This window comes from Chlamydotis macqueenii, chromosome 6 (genome assembly GCF_036417535.1).
Source record: "Chlamydotis macqueenii isolate bChlMac1 chromosome 6, bChlMac1.mat, whole genome shotgun sequence".
NCBI classification, from domain to species: domain Eukaryota; kingdom Metazoa; phylum Chordata; class Aves; order Otidiformes; family Otididae; genus Chlamydotis; species Chlamydotis macqueenii.
In genome coordinates, this window is record NC_141561.1 from 29,517,434 (window position 1) to 29,541,734 (window position 24,301).

Genomic DNA, 24,301 nt, shown 5'->3' on the forward strand with positions numbered 1-24,301 from the left:
ATTACCAGAAAAGTGTTTTCTAACCACTATCTGTTACACACCAAGAAAGGCAAATTTTTGTTACAAAACCCCCACATTTTCATACAAAAGACATCTTGCAAAACCATCTGATTGCCCCTCCCTCTGCAGATTACAACGGTCAATGGGATCAGCTGGTTGGTCTTGATATTTTTGTTTTAATGGGAAAAAGAAGTCAAAGGACACATAGCATTACAAGAACTGGTCCTTTAAATGTCAAAGGGTTATGACAGTCTTTGCTTCACCAGTGTTTAAAAAAGCAGGAGAGAAACAGAACTGGAGTCTTCATAAGCAGAAAGTGCAACAGAGTATCAGCTGCTGCATCCTCCTGAACTTCTCAATGTGCTACCAAACTGTCAATTATATGAAGAGTTCAATTATGACAATGACATAAATTGTTAAAACAATGCAAATAGTGTGATCAGAAAGGTCCAGTCAACTGGTTCCAATTTTTTCCCAGTAGTTGCCCAGAAAAGTGTCAAGACAAGCTAAATCTATCCTTCAGCTTCCTCAACGTGTCCTGATTGCTGGAGTATAGAGGTCTGTGGTATTACTGTACTTGTTCCACGAGAAATCCTGTCTTGATCTATGTTTGTTGACAAGGAGGCCATAGAAATCGGCTGTAACAAACCGGGTGTCATGCCAGAAGAGACAGCCAGGCTGTGTGTAGTGCCCTTAAGTGTGAGATCCTGCGTGGGAAGAAGTGGCTTGAGGATGCTGACAAGACAGAAAGCAGAGCCACTTTTTGGAATGAAATTCACTTTGTTCTTGTCAGGGCAGTAGAAGGCTGGAATTTCATGCAATGGCTTTGGCCTAGAAATAAAACACACACAATAGTTTTACTATTACATTGAACAATCTAATTCTGTCAGTAGCAGGTATGTATTGCTCAGTACATCACCAGAGATGAGTTGAGGTTTAAACCTAAAGTATTTAATCTACCCAATAATGCCTTAATGATACTCGCACCACATGGCAAATGGCAAGGATGCTTTAAAACGCTAGTTTATATATACTACAAGATAAACAGCATGTTCTTAGGGCAGGCTGTTTCCAAACCCAAGGAAGACACTGACTTCATATTGCAGATCACAAACCCGGTCCATGAATTGGTATATCCCATATAAGAGAAAGTATTCTCAATCACGTTCTCCAGAAACTTTCACAACCCAACAACTTCTGTCCCATATACAGACACTCTTTATACAGCAAGACTCATAAAAGAAAGTTGGCATAACAATGTTCCTAATATTGCATATCTTAGAGTTGTTCATGATCGTAGAGTGATGCTCTTCTCCAGACTTTTGTCTCCTTTCACTCTACAGCAGAACAGTCCTACAGCTATGCAGCAAGGACATCCAAAAATAAATGCAAAAGCAAGTCAAATCACAACAGAATACTTTCTTGGAGCAAGCGAAGACTATTTTATCTGTTAACAACATAGCTCTCACACTCTCAAATAGAGACAGGTAACTTAAGTTACTGTAACCATTTCCCCATTGCTATGGAGAGGCTCTAGAGATGGCTCAAAATCTATTTGTATAGATTGGAGAGAGAAAATACGCAAAGGCAGCTACATCTTTTTTATTTGCTACTTATACTACGTGGCATTGTTGAGATAATATAGGCGTAAGAGAATGACAATCAAATTATGAAACAAAGTTTTTAACTATAGGTTAAGATTCTTGCATCCAAGTGACTTAAGGGTATAAAAACTCCACTGAAAATAATAATGAAACAGAAATGCCCAGATTATTCCCAAACGACAAAAGTAGGCTTTTTCAGAATAACCTAAGCATCAAATACTCAGGGTCCAATTCACTCCTCTGTCACTAGAAGCTTCACAACTACATAGATGATTACGGTCTTCAGAGTCTAGATTACTGGATGTGCCTGTCAAGCTGTGACATATATTACCTGATGTACCTGCATTACAGATTCTTATTACATCTTTCTGCACCTCATTATTTGAGTTCCTCCCCTACTATCTGCCAGGTAAGAGACAAAAAAAGTATCTCAAGATTTTTATTTTAACAATAAATTCTATCAATAAAATACATACATAGATACCAGTACAGAGTCACACAAAACAACAGAAATCAGGCTGTTAGCATGGTTTTAGCAACTGCACTAATAATTTTGATCTGACACAAAATCAATAAACCAATGGGTAACTCTGAATATTGTAGTAAAGATCAACTTACAAGCTTTCCTCAAAAACTTTCACCTTTTCACAGCCCTCTGGAGGTTCACGCTTGAACATGTAGCTGTTGTTGGGTTTTGGTGAGGTAGCATATTTTGGCAAGGGAGAATTATTCCCATTCTCTGCAAGAACAAAGTATGTAAATACTTAAATGTGTCACACTATTAAAAAAAAAAGATTCCTATCTTTAAATAGACCCAAATTGAAACTCCTTTCATCACCAATGTTATAAAGTTAAGAAACATTTTCAAAGCATCACAGAATAGTTAGAGTTGGAAGGGACCTTTAAAGGCCATCCAGTCCAATCCCCCTGCAAGGAGCAAGGACATCTCCAACCAGATCAGGTTGCTCAGAGCCCCATCCAACCTGGCCTTGAATGTTTCCAGTGATGGGGCTCCCAGCAACCTGATCTAGTTGAAGGTGTCTCTGCTCACTGCAGGGGGGTTGAACTAGATGGCCTTTAAAAAGGTCCCTTCCAACCCTAACTAGAACAGATTTACGTTGAATTCTAAAATTATCTTAGTGTATCTCAGAAGATTTCTGGTAATAAAGAACAATTTTAAAACCCCAAACTGTTAAACTTTTAAGGATGCACATATGAAATGCTGTAAGTTTGCCCATTTTGTCCATGATCATAAAAAATATCTGACACAAGCAACAGGACTAGCCTACTTTGTTCTTGCACCTGTTGCTGTACGCTCTTGCTTCTTCAACTTCCTTGAAGTACTTGTTTGGGAAGCACATTCTTCAGACACATCTATCCAGCTTCAATTACAGAGCACTAGATATATGTGCACAGACAGTATTTGGAGTAATTTGGAAAAAAACAATCACTTAAAGAAAAAAAAAAAAAAACAAAAAACAACAAACCCAACATTGTACTATTTCTCCATGGATATGGGAAACAAACCCTCTGTTCTACTACATGTCCATGCACATAGCAACAAGTTTAGCACTGTTGAACTTCTAAAGCTACACAGTACCTTTATCTCTGGAATCAGCAAGAAGATCATCTGTAGAACATGGACTTTCTTCACTGCCTTCATTAGAGATTGTAAGAAACGAGGCTGGAGATACTGACTGTGAGCGGCTGCTGTTGTTACTACCCCTGTCTGCTCCACCAGGTGTTTGGGTATCGATGCTGCGAGTACTGCTACTACGCTGAACCAATGGAGGTGGTGCACGGTGCCCATCTGGGATATCTTGAGGCTGTTAAAAGTAAGAAGTATCAGATGGCTGCTCTCGTCTGGTTAGCAATTTATTTAAATCCAGTAATGCTGAGGAGTTTTTCAGGTTTCATAAAACTCAAGTTGAAAAATTTATTCATTACACAAGACTCCAACAGAAAATAAGTCAAGTTTGGAAACTAAGGACCGTTTTCAAGACTTCACAGAATCACTGATGTTGGAAGAGACATTTTAAGATCATCTAGTCCAACATCCCTGCTTAAGCAGAGTCAGCAAGAACACTCTGTCCAGGACTGTGTCCAGTCAAGTTTTTAATATCTCCATGGACAGTGATTGTAAAACCTCTCTGGAAAACTTGCTCCAGTTTTGAGCGCACCTACACATGTAAAAACAAAACAAAAAAAGGTAGTGTTTTTCTTGTGTTCAGATTTCAATGTTTTTAATTTATGCCCACTGTCTCTTGCCCTGTCATTGTGCACTACTGAGAAGAGTTCAGCTCCCTCCTCTTCATTCCTGTACATCAGATGCTTATACACATTGATAACATCCTCTTGAGCTCTCTCTTCTCAAGGTTGAACAGTCCCAGCGCTCTCAGCCTCTCCTTATATGAAAGATGTTCCAGTCCCTTAATCATCTCCGTGGCCTGTTTTTCTGATACTTTATTACTAATTTTACCTCTAAAAATACCTAAAAATACAATGAAAATTAGAAATGGGCAAGTTATGCTTCAACTGGGATGAGGACAGTTCAGCATGGGCAAAGAAAAGAAGTTAGTACAAAAACTCTCAAAAACAGACCTTTTGTTTTTTCCCCATCTTCCTGAGTTTTTCTTATTTTATTGGAAAATTGATTACTCACAGTAATCACAGAGGAAAAGGTTCATATTCAAGCCTTAATTCTTTCCTTCCTTTTACTTTCCAAGAGACTTATCAACTACCTTCATTAAAGAAACTCAAAGTAATTCCAGAAAAATCTAATTCAAAAACTGTGCAAAATAAAGCTTATGACTTAAAAACCTCAAAGCAAAACCAAAATAATTATAGAAAGCAATCACGGTGGCAGATACATACAACAAGCTGTTCCTCTTTGTCTCCCGTCTCCTTAATTATTATCTCAATCTCCTGATTCAGTCCTTCTACACTGTTTCGGAATCGTGATCCTGTTGATTTGGTAATAGGTATCACAGGAACAAGAGCACTCTTGGGGATGGGAGCCTGAAGAACCAGAGACAGTGAGAAAGCAATGTAGATTTACTTAGAAAATGCATCTACATCTCAATATCAAGAATTTACAGGAAACTATAGTGACTGTGTTGAAATTGATGCCTTAAATGAAGATATAGATACCCTGAATTTTGTTTCAAATTAATTTCTAGCAGGAAAATCTTTCAACAATCTAGTCTCAAAACTTCCTTCGATATGGTCTGCCTCCAGCAGGATGTTGCTTTACAAGTAAAAATTTAACATTAAACATTTAAGTGTAAGTACTTTCGAAGCCTTTAAAATATATTCACATTCCTTCTGAAGTGAGCTGTACCACAATTTCACTTCCTTCACTGTAGTATTTACCACTTGAAATTTCATTAAAATTTGTATTTCAGTGGAAGTCTTCTGTCACCTACAGTAACACAACACATGCAGAAGGAAAATTATTCCACAAATGCAAGATTACACTATGCTAGAAAGACCAACACAATAAGTATATTAAGCCAGAATAAAAGGCTGACAAAACAATTTAGGAAGACTTCCACAGAAAGAACAAAATCCAAATCCAAAGTGTTAATATATAGTTGCTTCAGAATTGAACTTAACATTTTCAAAGTCCAATGTTTCAAAGTAGGCATGAAAACTTCATTCTCAGAAAACATGTTACTGAAGATTTACAAAACCCCTTTTGGTACACTACAACTTCTTGAAATTCCCCATTCCTTCCATTAACATCCTCTCCCATTAAAAAAATCATGCTACCAAAACATTAGAAGATTCTGCTCTGAACTTCAACACAGACTCTTGGTGATTATGTAGGACTAATTATCTACTACAGATAATTTAATGCTTCCTGCAAGTCACAGCATAAAATTCCTAGACTCTATGGCCTATGGTGTGCTGTGACTGAGAGTATCTCCTCTACTGATTGAAGGCCAGTAGTATTCTCATCTGGTCTTAATACTGCTTTGTTTTGTTTTGGTTTTTTGTTTTATTCTTTTTCCTCAAAATAACAAGATTGTGGATAGACAGACACCAAAGCATGGCGACTTCGCATGTGAATTCTCAAAAAACACACGATATTTGTCTGGCAGAAAAACTAGCTTAGAAAAATTAATGTAAACATGAGAATTCTAAGTGAAAATAATAATGCAGTCTTATTCTCACAATCACAAATCTCTAAGGCTGCAAAACATACAAATTATGTTAGTTTTGCTTTACTGAAACATTAGGATAGCTATAAAAAGAGACTTGCACAAGGACCACAAAAGCTCCTATTCAGGAAATGCTTGTGACTCTCTATATCAACAAAAGTGAAACATTCTCATAATGGCCAAACTTGGAAAGACTTTCAAGTGTCTTGCCTGAAAGATGAAAAACAGAAAACAGAAACCACGGGAGAAAAGCACAAAAAAGTCTGAAAAAGCAAGCCTGCTAATTCTGAACAAATGAATCCAGTCATAATATAGGTATCAGCACAAGTTTAATCACTAAAGACTATTTCTGCACCCAGTTATTAAATATAGACATTCTTAGGACAAACTGAACTTGTTGAAAAGTAGAAAGCAGAATGCAAGTATGCTTGTTTAAGATTTCAGCAGTCATTAGCAAAACATGGGAATTCTCCAGCTTGTAAACATGACTGCCTACCATAGAAATTCTAAGAATCATAGTACTATTTGAAGAGCTCTAACTAGAAAAGCACAAGTTCCTCTAATAGAATTCATTATGGTTCTGCATAGCATGTTTCATTTCCAAGAGAAATCATACTCTCTACATGACTGAGGATGACTTGTTAACCCAGAGTGCTGGAGGGTGGAAAGAGAAGGAGGTACTGTTACAGGGGTGGAACAACCAGCCTCAAAACAAGAAACTGTATTAGAAATACTGCCTTCACAGAGGCCTGCATGGAGCTGGCTCCTGACATACAGGAATAGACTGCGAACCTTTGATTACTCATCTGCATATTTGGGAATGCACAAAATGAAGCAAGGTGCCAAACACAGGATAAGAATTACAGTACTCACACAATAACATACTGTCAGGGAGTTTTGTTAAGAGTCCTGAAACTTACAGGCATGGCATAAACTCATGAGGTACAAAAGATAGGTGATGACAAATCTACATTGTTCCAAAACATTTTACAAACATGCTCTAAGTTCTTCCAACTTTTCAACAAGCAACAGAATTTTAAATAGATTCTAAGGTCTTCCGATGCTTTTGGATATTAATGCCAAACCATCTCAACATTGCAAGCATCCTGGTAATTCCACTCTAAAAGTGAAATTTTTACCTATGTAAGGTGTTAAAAGAATCACACACACACACAAATCACTGCAAACTGCATGCAGTTGGACTCAATATTAGTGGTTGCTTAGGATCAATCGAACAGCAAGACATTAAGGACACATGCTTCCCAGGAAAGTGAAAGGAGGGAACTTCATGGTTCATAGTGTCAAGTAGCAGCCTAAGATCAGCCAAGCGCACTTAAGAAAAGAGATCATTTTGAAAGACCTAGTCTATTTATTCTTCTGTCTGGATTCAGCTCTCACTTCAATTTAGTTTCTGCATTATATTAACACTGAGAATAAAGGAAGATCCCATTGGTTTGACTCCTGTATACAGATTTAGTACCACGAAATTAATTCAAAATCCAATGATCTCAGAAGCATTCTGAGATCACCTGAGGAGGCTATGACCTTTCTGCAACCCTTCTTCCCGTAAAGAGATGCAGAATGGAACATTTCTGGCATAATGAAAATAAACAAAGAAAAAAGTATTTTATTGCTCTGGGAAAAAAAAAAAAATGTAGCCAGCAGCAAGGATTTGGTCATGTTCCTCACCAAGTATTTCAAGATTCTGAGTAGAGCGACAGGAATAGCTAGCAAGCTTATTCCATAGAGATTGTGTGGATTTCTTTCTTTAAAGAAGAATTATAGAATAAAGAAGCATAACTAAACAATCAGTTGGAGGCTTAGGTAATAAGAACCACTGTAAAAAATTTGATAAAACTCAAGAATTGTGGCAAAGCTTAAGTGTCTACTGGTAGGAAAGTAAAGAGGGAACAAATCCACCAGAATTGCTTCTTCTAGTTTTGAGTAGAAGAGTAAGCCATTTCCAAAACGTTAAACAGAGTTTACCTGGTCTCGGTGAAGGGACTACCAAGGCAACTTTCTAATATATTTTCTCAGCCTTGTCAGGAATCCAACTCCTTGAGCTCAGAAACTTTGTATGACCCTCTATAATTAACAACTGCACGTTTCCTTCAAGTTGGGAATGTATAAAAGTTTCTAAATATTCTAATCACTAACTGCAAGTGTTTCAACACAGTTCTTCCCACAAATCCTGAAGGAACCAAGCTGCTGCCAGAAATTCTAGTTTAGCAGTTCCCTAGAAAGGGATGAGAAAGCCTAAGAACTTTGCCCTTGATACCTACACTTACCAATTTTCACTGTGACTTAGAAAGCAGCCTCTAAATGCCATAAGCCTTCTGTAACTTCCCCCCTTGGCAAGTATCTCAACACAGCTGGCAGAAAATTTACCAAGAAAAACAACGGTTTGTTTTGTAACACAATGCTGGAAAAGCTGCTTTGCCTCAGTTTATATTTTATAGTCTGTTTCACAAGCCCAAAAACTAATTATCTGTTCTGCAATATTTTATTCACATACTCTAAAACGTGGCAGAATGCAAAAGATCTCCAGATGAGAAGTAAAATTTCATAAGCATAATAAAGTAATTAGGATGCAAAAAAACCTATATAAATAACTTGGGGGGAGGGGGATTTTTCAGAGTAGTAGCATCACTGTTCATTTTCAAAATTAAGAACCACTAAGATTATTTATGTTAAAATGACAACAGTTTAGTATTCAGAAACCTACTGGTTTGTAGAGCACTAAGCCAAACCTGTCAAACTGCATGTAATTCTCCAGTGTACTGAAGGACCAACATCTAAAGCTCCTCAGTACACTTTTTTTTTTTGTTGAAATCCCTCAATGGCACACAAGTAGAGAACAAAGCTTCAAACAAGTTCTACAAATTTGAATAAAACACCTACATCAAGTATTTTGACCCGCGTGGGTTTTTTTGTGGTTGTTTTTAGTTTGGTTGATTTTGGGTTTTTTTGTTGTTGTTGTTGCTGTTTCTAAGATGTCTCATCAATTTTCATAAGCTCTCTCAAAAACCCCTAGAAAGGGATTAGGTTATTTGTCTGTCTTCTTTCCTCATTTTGGACTGTTCTGACTTTAGCTACAGCAGTCATTAAGATTAGCAGCACGCTACACTGTACTCATACTTCAGTAAAGCATATCAAAATGTAGGAGATCGTACTAGAGAGTCTGTTTCAAATTCAAACTGTTCTGCTATACAGAAGAGGAAGAAACAGTTTCTGTTTTGAGATTTAAAGAGTTGGAAGAAATCATTCCTAAATTGTTATGTCAACAAAGTAATTCTAAAAAAATCCTAAATACTTCTAGAAAGACTTCCAGTAGCACAGAATTCCAACTAACAGCAAACGGAATTCAAGAGGCACTTCTGTCCTGAAAATTCATGACTCCTCATTAAATGAACTACAGCAGGCATAAGTTAGAGTCTGACACAAAAGATGCTACTGATTTTTATACAAAGTAGGAGTTAAGAACAACAGTGCAGGAGAAATTCAAAACACTGTTCTAGTTTCTTATTTCCAGTCTTGAAGTATAACCGATTCACTCAGACACTTGATTTCTATCTAGGGAAGAACCTAGCTGCTCAGGACTGTATGTATGGTTCTCCCTTCTGCTTTTTTAATTTCATCCTTTAACAGAATGGGTGAGTACCTATAGAGTAGGACACATGCTGATGTCAGAACAGCTTCCCTCCCTGGCCTAAATTGTTTCCAGAAGGATGGAATGACAGAAAGTAAACAGTTTTCATTAACTGGTATCAAAGTAAAATATTTATCAGAATTAGAATATTTATTAGAAATGCTTACTGCATTTCAGGAGTAATTGACAATATGGTTAGATTTGCAGAGAAGCTTCACAGCTGAAGTACTTTCTCAATTCACAACACTGACAGTTCCACAGTTTCTTTCAACTACATTGACTTGCAAGCCAATTGTGAGGGATTTGTTCTTTTTGTATCTGTTAAAAAAAAAAACAAAAACAACCCCCCAAAAAACCAACACAACAACCCTGTGTGTATACCATAAATATATATCCACTAGATACAGGAGAGGGGGCACAGGGGGAGTTTCTTTCTGAGAAAAAAATGACCAAACTTTCCTATTGGTTCTCTTGAAGTTACTCAAGTAAAACAGACTTGAAAAAGGATTGTGTGTCTAAAAGCCTGTAATTTTTTCTCCACCTCCTACCAACTGAGCTAAAAATATTACCCCTCTGTGAACCTGACCTCATTAACAGCCTTGAGATAAAACTAAAACTGCACACAGAACATGTGGTGGCCTAACCATCACAATTCTTGAAGTGATTACTACTTAAAGTCTCAAGGCATAACAAATGACAGGGGAAAAAAAAAAAAAAAATCTTACAAATGCTGAATGAAGCCATCAAGAATATAAACACTTAATAGAGTACATAAAAATCCCATTGAAAAGTCTGTTGTCAGGTAAGTGCTCATCATAGGATGAGACAAGTGCTATTGTCAAGACACAAAATGTGATCAGCAAAAAATACAATTTTATCTGAGTGCATCATTTTACCACCAGTTTGCTCTATGCCATATTCTACATGCAAATTCATAATCGTTACAGAAACACATAATGAAAAAGATCATCTATGGTTTTAGATTTAACTTATCTGTAATCCTTTTGTAAAGCCTGCAGAGTGCACTTTAAGAGTCTTGATTTAAGGAAAGACCTAACTATCCGAAATTCTTTGAAGGTGGGAGTTCAAAGACAATACAGACAAGTAACAAAAAGATCTGAGATCCCATATACTCAAGGAAGTAAAAGGAAATGGATCTATTTCATGGAATTCACCTATAGCTACAATGTATTTAGCAGTATATGGTATCTCTGATTTCCCTTTAAGACAAATCATAGAATCCTAGAACAGTACGGGGTGGAAGGGACCTTTAAAGGCCATCTAGTCCAACCCCCCCCCCAAGGAGCAGGGACATCTCCAATCAGATCAGGTTGCCTGTCCAACCTGGCCTTGAATGTTTCCAGGGATGGAGCATCTACCACCCCTCTCGGCAACCTGTGCCAGTGTTCCACCATCCTCATAAAAAAATTTTCCTTATGTCCAGTCTGAGCGTACCTCCCTCTACTTCAAAACCACTGCCCCATATCCTGTCACAACAGCCCCTGCTAGAAAGTTTCTCCTCGTGTTTCTTATGAGCCCCCTGTAGGTACTGGAAGGCTGCTATCAGGTCTCCCAGGAGCTCTCTCTTCTCCAGGCTGAACAGCCCCAACTCTCGCAGCCTGTCCTTACAGAAGAGGTGCTCCAGCCCTCTGATCATCTTCGTGGCCCTCATCACAACCTTGAAAGGAGTTAAAAATAGTATTAGCTACTCAATATGTCCAAAAAGCACACAGTCTTACCTGACTGTGGTTAATAGCTGCATGGTTACCATGAAACGGAGACTGTCTTTCTTTATCGCGATGATGCCTACTGCTGTGTTTGCTTCTCTGCAATTGTTGACGCAATTTTGCAATCTAATAAAGGAAAAGTCTGCATTAGATTTCACCAGATATATTCAGGCACACACATAGTTTCATCAATTTATTCCATCACTTAGTTAAAATTCTTTACTACCACAACATTCATAATTATTGCCAGCACTACATTAGAGTCAAGTTCTTGCAAACCTAACATGTTAGCTACCAGTTCATCTGAAGTCCAGAAGATACCTCTGGAGATTTAATGAAAGAACTTGACATACATAAAGTTTGAAAGTAGTTTGGTCATTGCTGTATTTCCTCCTTTGATGAAGAACGTCACCTGCATTTTACACTTTCTTTCCCCGTACACTTAGATTAAAAATTTTAGTAGTCTTGCATTATTATGTGAAATCAATACCAAATGAAGTTATTTTTTATTTTTTCACCAAGCCGCCAATCTACATAATAAAAACAAAGCAATACAATATTCATGCCCTTTTGAAAATTCACTGTAACAGTGTATACCAGTAACAAAATATAATCCAAAATTATCTCAAACAATAGAATTTCTGACCTCCTTGAGTTGATCATTGCTGCCCCATGATGCTGAACGTTTGTGTGAGCTCCTCTTCTTTTCTAAATATTCTTCAGCCCAGGCACTTTCTGTCTGCAGCAAGAAGATTATAGAATTAATTTTTAAAAGGTAGTTCCCACTTTCTGGTAAATATTTTGATACAAATTAGAAAAGAACAGCATTAAGATTTGCTAGATTCAAAATAGCGAGTGAAAAGCAGTCACTGACTAGAAGCCTTTCTGACAAGTCAAGTATGAAAGAGTGGAGTAAAACAATGTAATTAAAAAAAAAAAACAAACCAATGCAAAAAACCAACTGTCAGACCTACTCTAATACAGGAACATGCTGGTTTCCCTTCCAAATTATTGAGCATAAGGCAGTATTAACAGCCAGATGTACCACAAGCTGCTACAGAGCTCTGAAGAAGCAATACAACAGTGCTGAATTTGGGGGAGATGATGTATTTTATTTCCTGCACAGATGCTGACCTTGTTATTTCTGATGCATTAGCTGACCCGAACTGTCCAACAGGACTATCCCACACCAGGAGGGCCCGCTCTGCACACCAGCGGGACGAGGCCGGGGACAGGGCGCTCCGCCCGCCCGCGGCCCCGGCGGGCGGGAAGGGCCGCGAGCCCGGGAGCTGCCGTGCTAGCGGTGGCCGCCACCTGCCGCCCGCTGCCGGGAGCGCGCACTCGTCGTTGTTAGCACTCGTAGATTTTATTGCCTTATTAAACCTGGTTGCCATTTCGGCGCACGAGTTTTCCTTTCCTTTCCCGATTCCCCTTCTGGGGGCGGACCGGGGGAGAGAGCGGCCAATGCAAGCGGTAAACCACCACGGGTGCTCCTCCTCACAACAAACACCTAGAAATCTTTTCAGAGCAAGAGTATAGACATCAGAGCAAGTTATAGCAAACCTTTACATCAAGAAAAAAATGTCACACCATTTTAGCTAGTCTGCTCCTACTTATTCCCCATATTTTGTTTACAATACTTATTTTCAAGACAAACAGACCCAATAACCAATATACAAAGAGGAATTTCTACTTCCCTGGGTTCTTCAAGTACTACTACTTGCTTCTTAGTTGTTACTATTTACAACATCCTTCTGTGTACTGTAGCATAACAAAGAGAAATTAGTTTAAGGTTAAATTTAATCACAGATGGTAGAACACTTAAGAAAAAAAAAAAAGTCTTAGAGGCAAAAACTTTGCAGTTGAAATTAATTATTCTTAAGAATAAAAAAAAAAATACAAAGCAATTGTCTCACTTTAACCTGTACTTTGACACAGCTGTATTTCAAACAACCACAGGCAAAGCCAAACACCTGTTCTAGCAGCACTTAAAACACTATCTGCATGTATAAATTCTTGCCAGACCCTAGGACACTCAATAACACACTTATTAGTTATCCAACAAACATTCTGCATGTACATAATTCAGTCTGGTTTCATAGACAGGTTCCATCAGAACAATGAGTCAAAGCAGGAGTCTGATACACAGAAAGTCTCTGCGCGACCTGGGATCTCTCACACAGTTCTCAACTATGACTGTGGCCATCTCTGCAAAGGCCTGCAAGCTCAAGTGTGTCACTAATTGGTCTCTCTTCCCAGTCTGCTTGCTGCGCCCTAAACCTGCAGAATCAAGATACCCTGCTTACTCAACTTAAAAATATTTTTTTTAATAGATTAAATGCCTGTTCCTTAAACTTAGGAAATCCATTTCATGTCAAACTTTGTGAAATTTAAAATTGCATGCTGGAGCCAGAATATCTTATAAGTGAAACTTCATCCAAACACCACATCCTCAGAAACGCTAAACAATACAAATGGAGAGCCTATACTCTCTTGGGAAACTATAATAAATCACATTTTAAATTTGCCCCTAGCTCAAATGGTTGCTCTCAAGCACACCAGAAAGATTAAAGGTAATAATGTCTAATCAGTGGCTTACCAACACAAGCTTTGGACATACAGGGGTATGTCTGCATCCCAAAATTTTCTACTGGTTTGATAGATTTTAAGTTAATAAGTGCAAACAGATCATTCTATTTCCCTCAGCTTTATACTAATATCAATCACTACTAAATACACTCATTCTGCAGAAATATCCAATGCCCTTTATAGTCTTCCCCTTACACATGAAAGCCCCACTACTATAGCAGCTAGATGTGTCAGAGTTGGAAGAAAAAGATGAAAGAAAAATGTAAGCCAAAAAGGACAATATCTCATCTAGCTGGAAAATACACAGATTACCAAAGCCCAACCATGACTCAGATTAAACCAAAACTAAGCTGAAAGAGATCAACTCAATGCAGCAAATACTTTGACAGTAGTATAGAAATATGATTATTTTGAGAAAAGTATTATTGTATTAAATTAAATAGGAAAATAAATAGCTAAGGCACACACACTGATGTAATTCTGTCCTTTAATGATGCCTTTTAATAGCTACGCAGGAACAGCAATTCCTTGTATGATACACCTTCCTTCACCCGCCTCCTCTTATTATGGTTTGCCTACCTTTTTCATCCCATCTTCTAACCAATTAATTTTCCTGCACAGAAAACTTGTTCCTCAGCTCACCTTTCTTCACCAGTTTCTATTTCCACCCTATCCACACAAGCATATTTCCCTACAAAACACCTTACTTTTCTACTGATTTGCTCTATGAATTGTGGTCCTTTCTGCAAAACATTGTGGACCTTGAGGGCAGACATCATCTGCTCAACATCCTACACACTTGAGTAGAAAGCACACTGAAACCTACACAGTCACATTTTTGTTATCATTACCAAATCTAAGGCAGGCTCAAACTCAAATACATGCCACATGCTGTCAGCCTTTCTTCCAACTGTATTTTGCTTACGTCCTTTGGAATTGGTGGAGACTTGTTGACACCATGCTCTAGGAATAGGGATTTTAAATCTGTTACATTCGGCTCTTTCTTTCACTCTACAAATTAGAGAAAGCCACTGCCAGACTGCATCCACAGAAGGAGGAATTAAAAAAAAAAATTAAAAAAAAAAGATATCTTAAGAAAAATCCATCTTTATCACTTCTGCATACAGTAGGATACCATGTAACAACAGCTCCCTTTAAGGGGAATGATAAAACAACTGTCATGATAAGCATAACTCTTGTAATGCCAGGTTCATTAAATTGTTTGTTGGTTCTGTCTTTACAGGCAGCATAGGACCGAACCACTAAAAGCTTGTAAAATTTTGTCAACTTGTTGAAATTTATTGGCAAATAACTTGTAAAGTATTTTCCAGTTGAGCTAAATTTGAGCATCATTCATAGTTCAATTAGGCAGCTCTTCAATGTATATGACTCTATACCTGGTGCATAGATCCCAGGTGAACATTAAAGGCCCTTTAAAACCAGAGGATTAACAGAAGCCTCTCATAGAAAAAAAACACAGTAACTTTTATACAGGCACTACAGCAGCTCTTTTTAATTCAGTTTTAAGACAGACATATAAGGACTCCCTAAGTTCTCCTGCATAAATTTAAACTACGTAGTACTTAACACCAGTGTAATCTAGTGTACTGCACACTGCAAGAACAATGAAAAAAGATGTGCTAGTGTTTTTCTGAGGCAAGAAGAAAGTGGAACTCTTAACAGACATTACACTTAACAGCCTTTCCTTGGAGAAGAATGCAAATAATTCACATATGTAATAGCAAATGTAGGATTCCTGCAATTTGAAAGTTAATAGGAACTTTCAAGCAAGAAAGCTAAAGTGAATGTTTTCAAGGGAAAAGCTTCTTGCATTTAAATCCTGTTTTCACATTTAAATACTCATAAAACAAAAATTCGTCCTACCTGTGTGGCTTTGTCTCTCATACATGGAGCAGCTTGTCCATGATTATCACGAGGCCACTGTCCAGCAAGGTATGGAGCAGCAAGTATATCCAATGAGGAAGTCCGGCGAATAATACTGGAAGGGCTTGATGAAGGTGGTCTTGATTTGTCAGCTATAATAAGAACACTTCATTAGAAAGCAAGCAAGACAAGAGAGCTTATTTTAATTGCCTACAAGAAATCATATAAAATCAGAACTGCTGTTTTGTTAAGTACACAAGACACTTATAATATATTAAGTTTGCTTTTCCAGGCTCTGCTCAGTTTCAATAAGCAACGAAATGTATTTTTATGGTTTCCTTGAAAGCATCCTTACGTCCCAAATGTTGTATTGGTACTCACACACCATCTTTTATTCCCTCAAAGGTGCAACATTCATTGGATTCTTAAATGATTAAGGCTTGGAATAAATAAAGCCAACTATGTTTTCTCATACTTAAAGGCTAATAAAGATAATATATGCTGAACTTTTTCAATTTAATGCTGAGTTAATCCCACTATCTCTTTACCCGTCACCTACTTGAATTCAAGGGACACTATAAACTGACAGGTTTTATTAACCACCCAGTATACGATATATGGCAAATTCATAAAGAGTTATGTCTAACCCTTAGATCCAGAAGTCAACTTTGGTTTACATTTTACAAGATTTCTCCTCCCTTTACATGCCACTTGGTAACTACATCAATTTCTACACCTTCTGCAACAGCTCATTCTTAGCATTTATATTTATATTGCTTTTCAGAACAATTCACATACAAACAGGAACTCTTACTGAAAAAGGTTAACTACAACAAGCACAGGAAGTAACATGAGGAGGAAGAATATTGTTAAAACAAAAATTTGCATCTATCCCATCTGTCAACGATATCTTCAAGTAAAGTGGCAGTAAAAGACTGTGCTGCAAGCTAATAAGTGCAAATACTGTGAAGAAAGGTTCCTCAAAATAGTAATTGAGGTTTGTTAAATTAAAGAGATGGACAAGCAGGAAAGACCCAGGGTTCAGACATCCATGTAGGCTCAGACATTATTCGTTCTTAGCTATTCTAGATGTAAAATGCAAATTCAGAGATCACAGTGATCTAAGCTTACTATCAATTAATCTACTCCCCACAGAATTATACCTGAAATAATAATGCATTAATCTTACCTATAATGAATACAAAGGCCTAAAACAAATAGCTAGAGCACAGCAAATGAGATACAGAGATCAGATGGAAGCTTACAAGGGCACTGGAAAATCTCAAATCATATGTCCTTCCTGACTGTGCCTGAGGATGAATTCTGCACCGAAAATATAAATAATATAGTAATTTGTATTCTATATCAACTCATTTAAGGCAAAAGAAGTTGTGCCTGATTATTGTCTGATGGCTAGTCAGAAAATAAACCACTGCCATCAGACATCCAGAATTCTATTTCTAAGCCATTTCAATCTACTAAAGACACATAAATATTAAGAGAAGCTATTAGGTATAGATTTCAGCGGTATGGACAACATCTTAGTCTCACAGAACACCAGTCTTTCCAATGTAAGTCTAGTGACATTCTATACTAAATCTCCTCACACAAATTTTGCATTAGAAATGTGCACATTAAAAGTGTGGTAAATATTTCAATTCAACTATAAGGAAATAATTATTAGCACTGTAATCAGCCACGTTCACAGAAAGCAGCCCAGAAACCTCATCTGATTTAGTATTTCTACTAGTACCAACAATGATGACATCTTACTACTGAGCTCACAGCAGATCTGCTCTCAGGGAGTGGCAGCAAAGCTCAGTTTTGGAGTTACCATGCATTTAGGACCCTTGTATCAAAGAAACTCTTGTGACTACTACTACCACCATACAGCAAGCACACTGAAGAGCCTAGTTGTATCAGAGGATTTGAAAACTATTCCTTTTGCCTGCACCATGGGAGAATGTGGCATGCTAACGCAATGTGCCATCCCTTAAAAACTACACTTGCTTCCAAATTTATATTAAACACATTATTTGTTTCAGAAATAGCTGCCATACTCTCTATATTTATTTTCCTTGTGTATTATTATTAATCCTTTTCAAGAAGCTTCTCTCTTTTTACCAAGGAGAAACAGAAAGGATGTGAAAAAAAAATAAAAACGAGGAAGTGTATGTAGTCAGTCACATCATCTTGCTAAGTCACCGCAGCAGAGAGCTTCAAAACTCAAGCAGTAGAAATGATTACCCTCTCCCCTCCCCCACAAGAAAAAGGGGCGGAAGAGTATTTTGCTGGGCAAACAAGAGCATGAGAACTGAAGAGACTGTTTACTATTTAAGTTCAAGGGAAGCTGCTCATTTCAAGGTACAAAGCCTATAGGCACTCTCTTTTCCTTCCAATGTAAAAATTCTTTCAAGGAATTCTGTTTTTAAATTACTTTTATTTAGATGGGGCAACAATGTTTGTATACATTTTTACTTACTTGTCCACCTTTGCAACATATCTTATTACAAATTGTCGAAGTTTACTACACAACTCCTCTTGTTGTTTCAAAAAATTTCAATGGGAACATACACAGTGTTTTCAATGCGCTTTCCGCTACAATACTTGAAGCAAGTGTTCAGCTGCTATTTTTCCTTGATGTGACCTACATAACAACAGAACTGCCTCCACAGAGATAACAGTTACAACAGCTGTGGCTGATGAAAAACAATGGAGCTGTTTCATCAAATAGACTCTTCTTAAATATTAGATCTGTTTTAATTGGCCTGATTATCCCTTTAAAGCAATATTTGTGGTAAATATCAACCCTCCTATCCAACTGCCACTACTCAGTCTATACAGAAACAAAGTCTTTCTGCAATCTGGCTTCAAACAAAGCAAAATAATAGAACAAAACAGCAACAGAACATACACAATACAAATCAACGAAGTCCATTGTGTGGGAAAATAACAAGCAAGCTGCCATGTCTTCACAAGTCACTGCAGTACAACTGACCAACCCAAGTTGCTACAGGTAAACTGATATCACACACACATATACTGCAATTGTGAAGTCAGGCATCTCCAACGGCAATTTAAGTTAAGGCAGTCTAACAATGTGACTGAAGAGCAAAATTGAACAAATATAGATGTTTACCAATAACAAACTGAAAGGTAAGAAAGAGAGCACTGACTTGGGGGGAGTAGTCGTGGTCTTAACATACAAGTCCTACAACTGAGAAAGGAAATTACAGTGTGAGAATACGTACCTTTGAATTGGATACCTCATGGAAGAAAATTGCTATACTTAAAAGACAGGAAGGAAAAAAAAAAAAAAAAAGAGGGAAGCTCTTACACATAAAAGTCTTAAGAGACAGAATACTGAAAATGCAGCTTTCAATTTTTCAGGAAAAGTTCAGAATGGTTGTTAGAACTGCAAAATAAGGACTACTACTCAAGTATAACTTGAAGATTGATCTTACAGTCCTGTTGATATCTTTCTACCTATTTGAAATGAAAACTTTGAGAAAGGAAAATAAAAACACTGAAGAAACTTCTTACAGTAAACACCATGAGAAGACAAAACAAAACTAGCAAGAAGCAGAAAGAACCACTGGAAAAGCATAAGACACCATTTCACCTCACAAAATTCCCTGACAAGAGTTCTAATTGAAGCTTTTCTTGCAGGTAGGACATCCAAAAAAAGTGAGAAAGAGTGAGACCCAACTAGCTTCTCTGGCATCTAGGCATACAGCTGACCTTTTTGCTCTGTTTTCGTCTGCGTTTTCCTTAGAAAGGATATTCATGGGATCCCTTCCCGTGCATAGCTGTCTTTTCCCAAAAGGTCACACAAACACAACGATCTCAGGGGCTTTACCTACTTTTTGTTTTGTTGAAAGTATTCAACAAGCTGAAACATATTAAGAACAGACACACTGCACAACTATGTATATTCCCTTTGGAAGGCAATCTTGGCTATTATCTTCAGATAATCATAAAAGAACTACTCACACTTCTGCTTCTAGTAATTCAAAATTATTCCTCAGTAGGAGAATGAATGAATTAATGTTGTTTTACGAAACCAAACCTCAGAAAGCCCAAGATGGTCAAGTTACTTAATTCTAGCAAATGAAAACATTTTTAATGCCAATAAACTCTCCTGAAGTGTTTGCCATAAGAAATTTGAAGTATGACGCTGCAAAAATTAATTCACTGTCTTTACATCTACCATTTGTTAAACAGTTTAGGTAAGTAAAGCAGGCACATAATGGTACATAAATTCTTCTGTACTCTCTTATCCCACAGTAATAACTCTTATAACTACTGCAAAACCTTTATAATTAGCGTTGACACATCTGCAGCTCACCAAATTCTCAAAATAAATAAATTCAACAGTGAAATTTAACAGTGTGATGGAGTTGCATTCCTTCTCCCTACCCCAAGGAGGGTTTCACATCTGAACTCTAAGACTTTCCAATAAACTGTTATAAGTTTTAATAATTTCCTTTTACAGAGGTAGGCTTTAATATTACTCTTCCACGTACTATTCTGAACAATTAAAGGTCAATGTAGTTCCAGATAAAACGAACCAATTTTCCTTCTTAATTTTCAGAGTTTATATGTCCAATACAGTCAGCTGGAATATGCCAGAAAGTTCAGCACCCAGTAGAGAAACCTCTCACAACCCCAAGGCACCTGAAAGGGTCAGTAAACAACAGCTATGGCTCCGGTCTTGACCTTCTTGTTTACACAGCCTGGTGCATTATAGCATTTTTTAGAGTTGAACAGTTAAACTCTTTTGAGAAGATGTGTTTTATATAAGAACACAGATAGCAAGATCACATTTGATCTTTACTCAGTAGATAAACCATGATAAAAGTAATAATAAAGGCAGAGCATACACATTTCTCGGCCTCATTTTGCAACAGTCTACTCGTAGGTCAAAACAACTTCCTCTAACAAGGGTGGTTTGCAGCCAGGTAAAGAGGTGAAAACTGAACCAAAACTGGAGATTGCAGGACAGACCTTGCAGTGCGGAAATAAGGCCACACCAGTGATGGAAAGGACAGAGCACATTAACATGCAAGCAGAAGCTGAAGTCTGTGAAACAAGTGCTATAGACTGTAAGGAGGGAAAGTTAAAGATAAAATCTGGGTAGTAGGAAGATCTAGGCTTTTGGTCATATTTAGAAGGGAAGTGGCAAGAAAAGCACTGAAACTTAGAAATTGTGCCATGGAATCTTCAGTTTGTAATTATCCCATCATCAACAGAAAATTCTGTGAAGTATTTCCAACATTTAGTTGCAATTCAGCTCAGAAAACAAGAAAAAACAACCAACAAAAACCACACTCAAAAAATGCACCACCAAAAAAACCCAAAGCAGCTATTAAGTCATATTTGTAAATTCACAAGTCGGGGTTCTCAAGTGCTAAGCAGGTTGATGAAAACTATGTTCAAAACTATTTGACTGCTTCCCAGAAAAAAAAAAAAAAAATCTGAAAAACATGAGGTTAAGTCTAAAGTATACAACTTACAGAACCAGTATTGAAGTCCAGAAGAATCTACCATTTGCCTAACCTCAGAGTTAATCTAAGAAATCATGGCTGCAGCTGTAGAATGAACAAAAGCCACCATCAACTGAAAACAAGAAACTGGAAAAATCCAAGTTATTCTGCAGTAGATTCTAACTGATACCCTGAAGTGTCCTGCATGGCTTCACAACTGTAGCCTCATTAGCAAAATTAAAGTTCTACTTCCATATTCTCAGCTATCGCTAAGTTTTCTCATCTAGATTAAAAAAAAAAAATTATATATATATATATATATAAATATATATAAAATTCAGTCTATATCAAGCACTGGACTACATACTACAAATGCTAAGCAATATTAAACAGGTTTAATTTGCATTTTAGGCCAATACTAGTACTGTTCAGAAACTTAAACACACGGAAGCAATTAAATGGACACTACTCTCCTGTTTTCACACATGCTGTAAAAAACTAGCAGAGTTATCTTAACACAGCAGACTGATCAAATAACTTGTTTATTTCTATATGCTAAATCTTACATCCAGTAAAGCAGTTTGCATGGTTTCAACATGGTTGTACACAATCATCTGAAGGCAGGGCAATTTTTCCACCCTAAGTGGTCTGACACGTGCCTTTACAAGGAGCTTTTGAACCTGGATCTCAAGGCTAGCCATGCTGTTCCTCATTCTCTAGGCCAGGAGATTGCACCTTGGGTAAGAGTTTCTATAAAGTTCACAGGAACAAGACAAGATTCTGTGATGTGTACAGTGTCTTTCAGATTACTGATTAACAAGAAGAATACATACATTCCTCAATCCAAAGCCTCAGAATACAACCTTAAAAAAAAAAAAAATCACATTATTCTCATCTGGAAAGTGGAAAAATCTAATTCAGAACCCAAACTCCTCTGTGACACTGCTCTCTTTCACTGCAGACAAGCAGGCATATGGTAATCTTGAAGGAGTATGTCTGAATAAAAAAAAAAAACAAAAAACCAAACCAACCAACAACAAAAAACCAAACAAAACAAGTCACACAGCCATTAGCTCAAGCACTGTACCAATTGGTTATGACTGTCTAATTTGGCAGCATCATCCCTCAAGGGCCAAGACAGAAAAAAAAAAAAGAAGAGCCCAACACGGTAGTCTGGTTATAATCATTTTAGAAGTGGGGAGTAACATTAGGAGAAGTGTTAAAGGGAATCGTGTTAGTTCTAGATTTCTTCATATACATTTCTGCACACTAGTCAACTTTATTGTGTAGATTATCAAATGCAATTTCATGAAAAAGAGTAGCTGTAAGCTTTGGTATCTCACAAGTCACAGATTTTTCCAGATTCGAGGGCATTAACACCAAGCCTCGCTCATGCATTTTCGAGTAAACTTTCATCCCAAGAAGAAAAAGGACTTACATATGTAAGCCTCTATTATCCTCAACCAGATGCCACATATTGCTTAAATTTCAGCCTTCCCACTAAGTATATTTTAATTACTCAAAAACATTAAAAAACAGTTTGCTACAAAACGTACGCCGTTCCCACACTATTTTCTATCTTCGCTGTAGCCTAAGCCTGTCATCACTCTCAAGTCCACACATCCTTCTGCAGGGTTCACGTCGAAAGTAACGACTGAACGGGACACTGAATACTTTCATCCCACGTCTGCGTGCAATGCCTACAGAGCCAGCTAGTTTTCCAGGCACCAGCTCGCGGGCACTGCTTGGATCAGAACCCCGCACCATCCGGCCACGGATGCTCAGGAAGGCGAGATGCGAATGCTGCACGACAGCCCCCGAACACCAAATTCACCTTAAGTTTGTGCCGAAGTGTCTGAGGCACACCTCTCCCACCGCTGACTCGCTCTCACCCGGAACCCCCTGGGCAGCGCTCGCTGCAGCGGTAACACGAGTGGCCACAGCTCCCCGCACGGCACGCGCGTCCCTCCTCCGAACGCCAGGAAGCAACAGGGCGGCAACAAAAGCGGCCAACCCTCCAGCCCACGCGCGCTCCGTGAGCGCTGCCTCCGGCCAGAGAGGGCTCGGAAGGGGCACAAGCCCGGGCACAGCCCCTATCCCCAGCCGGCCCACCGCCGCGCCCCGCACAGCGCTGCCTGGAACCCGGCCGCCTCGCCCAGCCGCCCGGGAAGCGCCCTTGGCCGACAGGCACGGCCGCCCCCCTCCCGGTAACGGTCCGGCCTCGTTCCCCTCAGGTAACGGCCTCGCACGCGCCCCCGACCCGGTCAGCAAGGGCCGGGCGGGCAGCAGGTGCGCGGCGGGGCCGGGCTGACCGGTGCGCTCACCTTTACAGACGGGGGAGCTGGGGCTCTTTCTCTCCGGGGAGCTCCTGCCTTGCTCCGGCGAGCGCCGCCGGTGCCGGAGCCTGCCCGCCGCTGGAACGCTGCCCTCCGGCAGCGGAGGCACCGGCGAAGAGCAAGGTGAGGGTCCGCAGCCCGGCGGCGGCAGCGGCGGCGGGGGGGGAGGCGGCGGTAGGTGATGGGTGCGAGGGGGGCTCCCCCGCGCTCCGCCGGCACGCGTGGGGCTGCCTCGCGAAGAGGTGGTAGCGGCCGCTGAAGCGGCGGCGCTGCTTCCCCCTCCCCCCGGCGTCTGCGTGGCCATGGCGGGGCCGCCGCGCCCGCCGCTGCTGGTGGGCGCCGCGCGCGTGGGGCTGATGCTGCGCGAGGCGGGCGCCGCGCGTGGGAGACCCCCGCCCGGGGCGCCCGCGCCGCCGCCGCCGCTCCTCGTGGGGCTGCCATGTTGCTGCTGCTTGAGCTGGAAGGGCACCGTGGCCCGCATGGGCTGGAGACGGCTGCTCGCTCCCGCTCCGCCACCCGCCGCCGCCGCGCCTCCCCCCGCCAGGGTCGTGGCCGGGGTCGGGGAGCCGTTGCGCCTCACGCGTTGGTGGGACATCGTCCGTTGGGAGCCGGGGCTGGCGGATAGGCCGTCGATGGCGGAGACGCAAGGGAACGGCGCGGACAGGTCCTCGCCGGGGAGTCCAACACCTCAGGCGGCCACAGCAGCGACCCCGTCCACCCCTCGCCGCCGAACAGCGGCCACCCCCGCTGCCTCCGCCGCTTCCCTGCGTCTCATCAACAATAGTGCCCCGGCCGCCCGCCCCGCCCCTCGCGCCCGCCCATTGGGCGCGCCGCCGCTCGGCTCGCGCAGCTACGGCGCGCCC

At 39.7% G+C, this 24,301-nt stretch overlaps 1 protein-coding gene across 1 annotated transcript; it reads right to left on the bottom strand.

Moving 5' to 3' along the window:
• Positions 1–24,135, bottom strand: FAM117B (family with sequence similarity 117 member B). The gene is made up of 8 exons (XM_086751441.1): positions 23,427–24,135; positions 15,617–15,768; positions 11,790–11,882; positions 11,156–11,269; positions 4,479–4,622; positions 3,205–3,430; positions 2,223–2,343; positions 1–831 (listed from the first exon to the last, which is right to left on the bottom strand). Exons 1-8 carry the CDS (start codon positions 24,031–24,033, stop codon positions 513–515), a joined length of 1,776 nt encoding a protein of 591 aa, XP_086607567.1. The 5' UTR covers positions 24,034–24,135; the 3' UTR covers positions 1–512.
• Between the last annotated feature and the right edge of the window lie 166 nt (positions 24,136–24,301).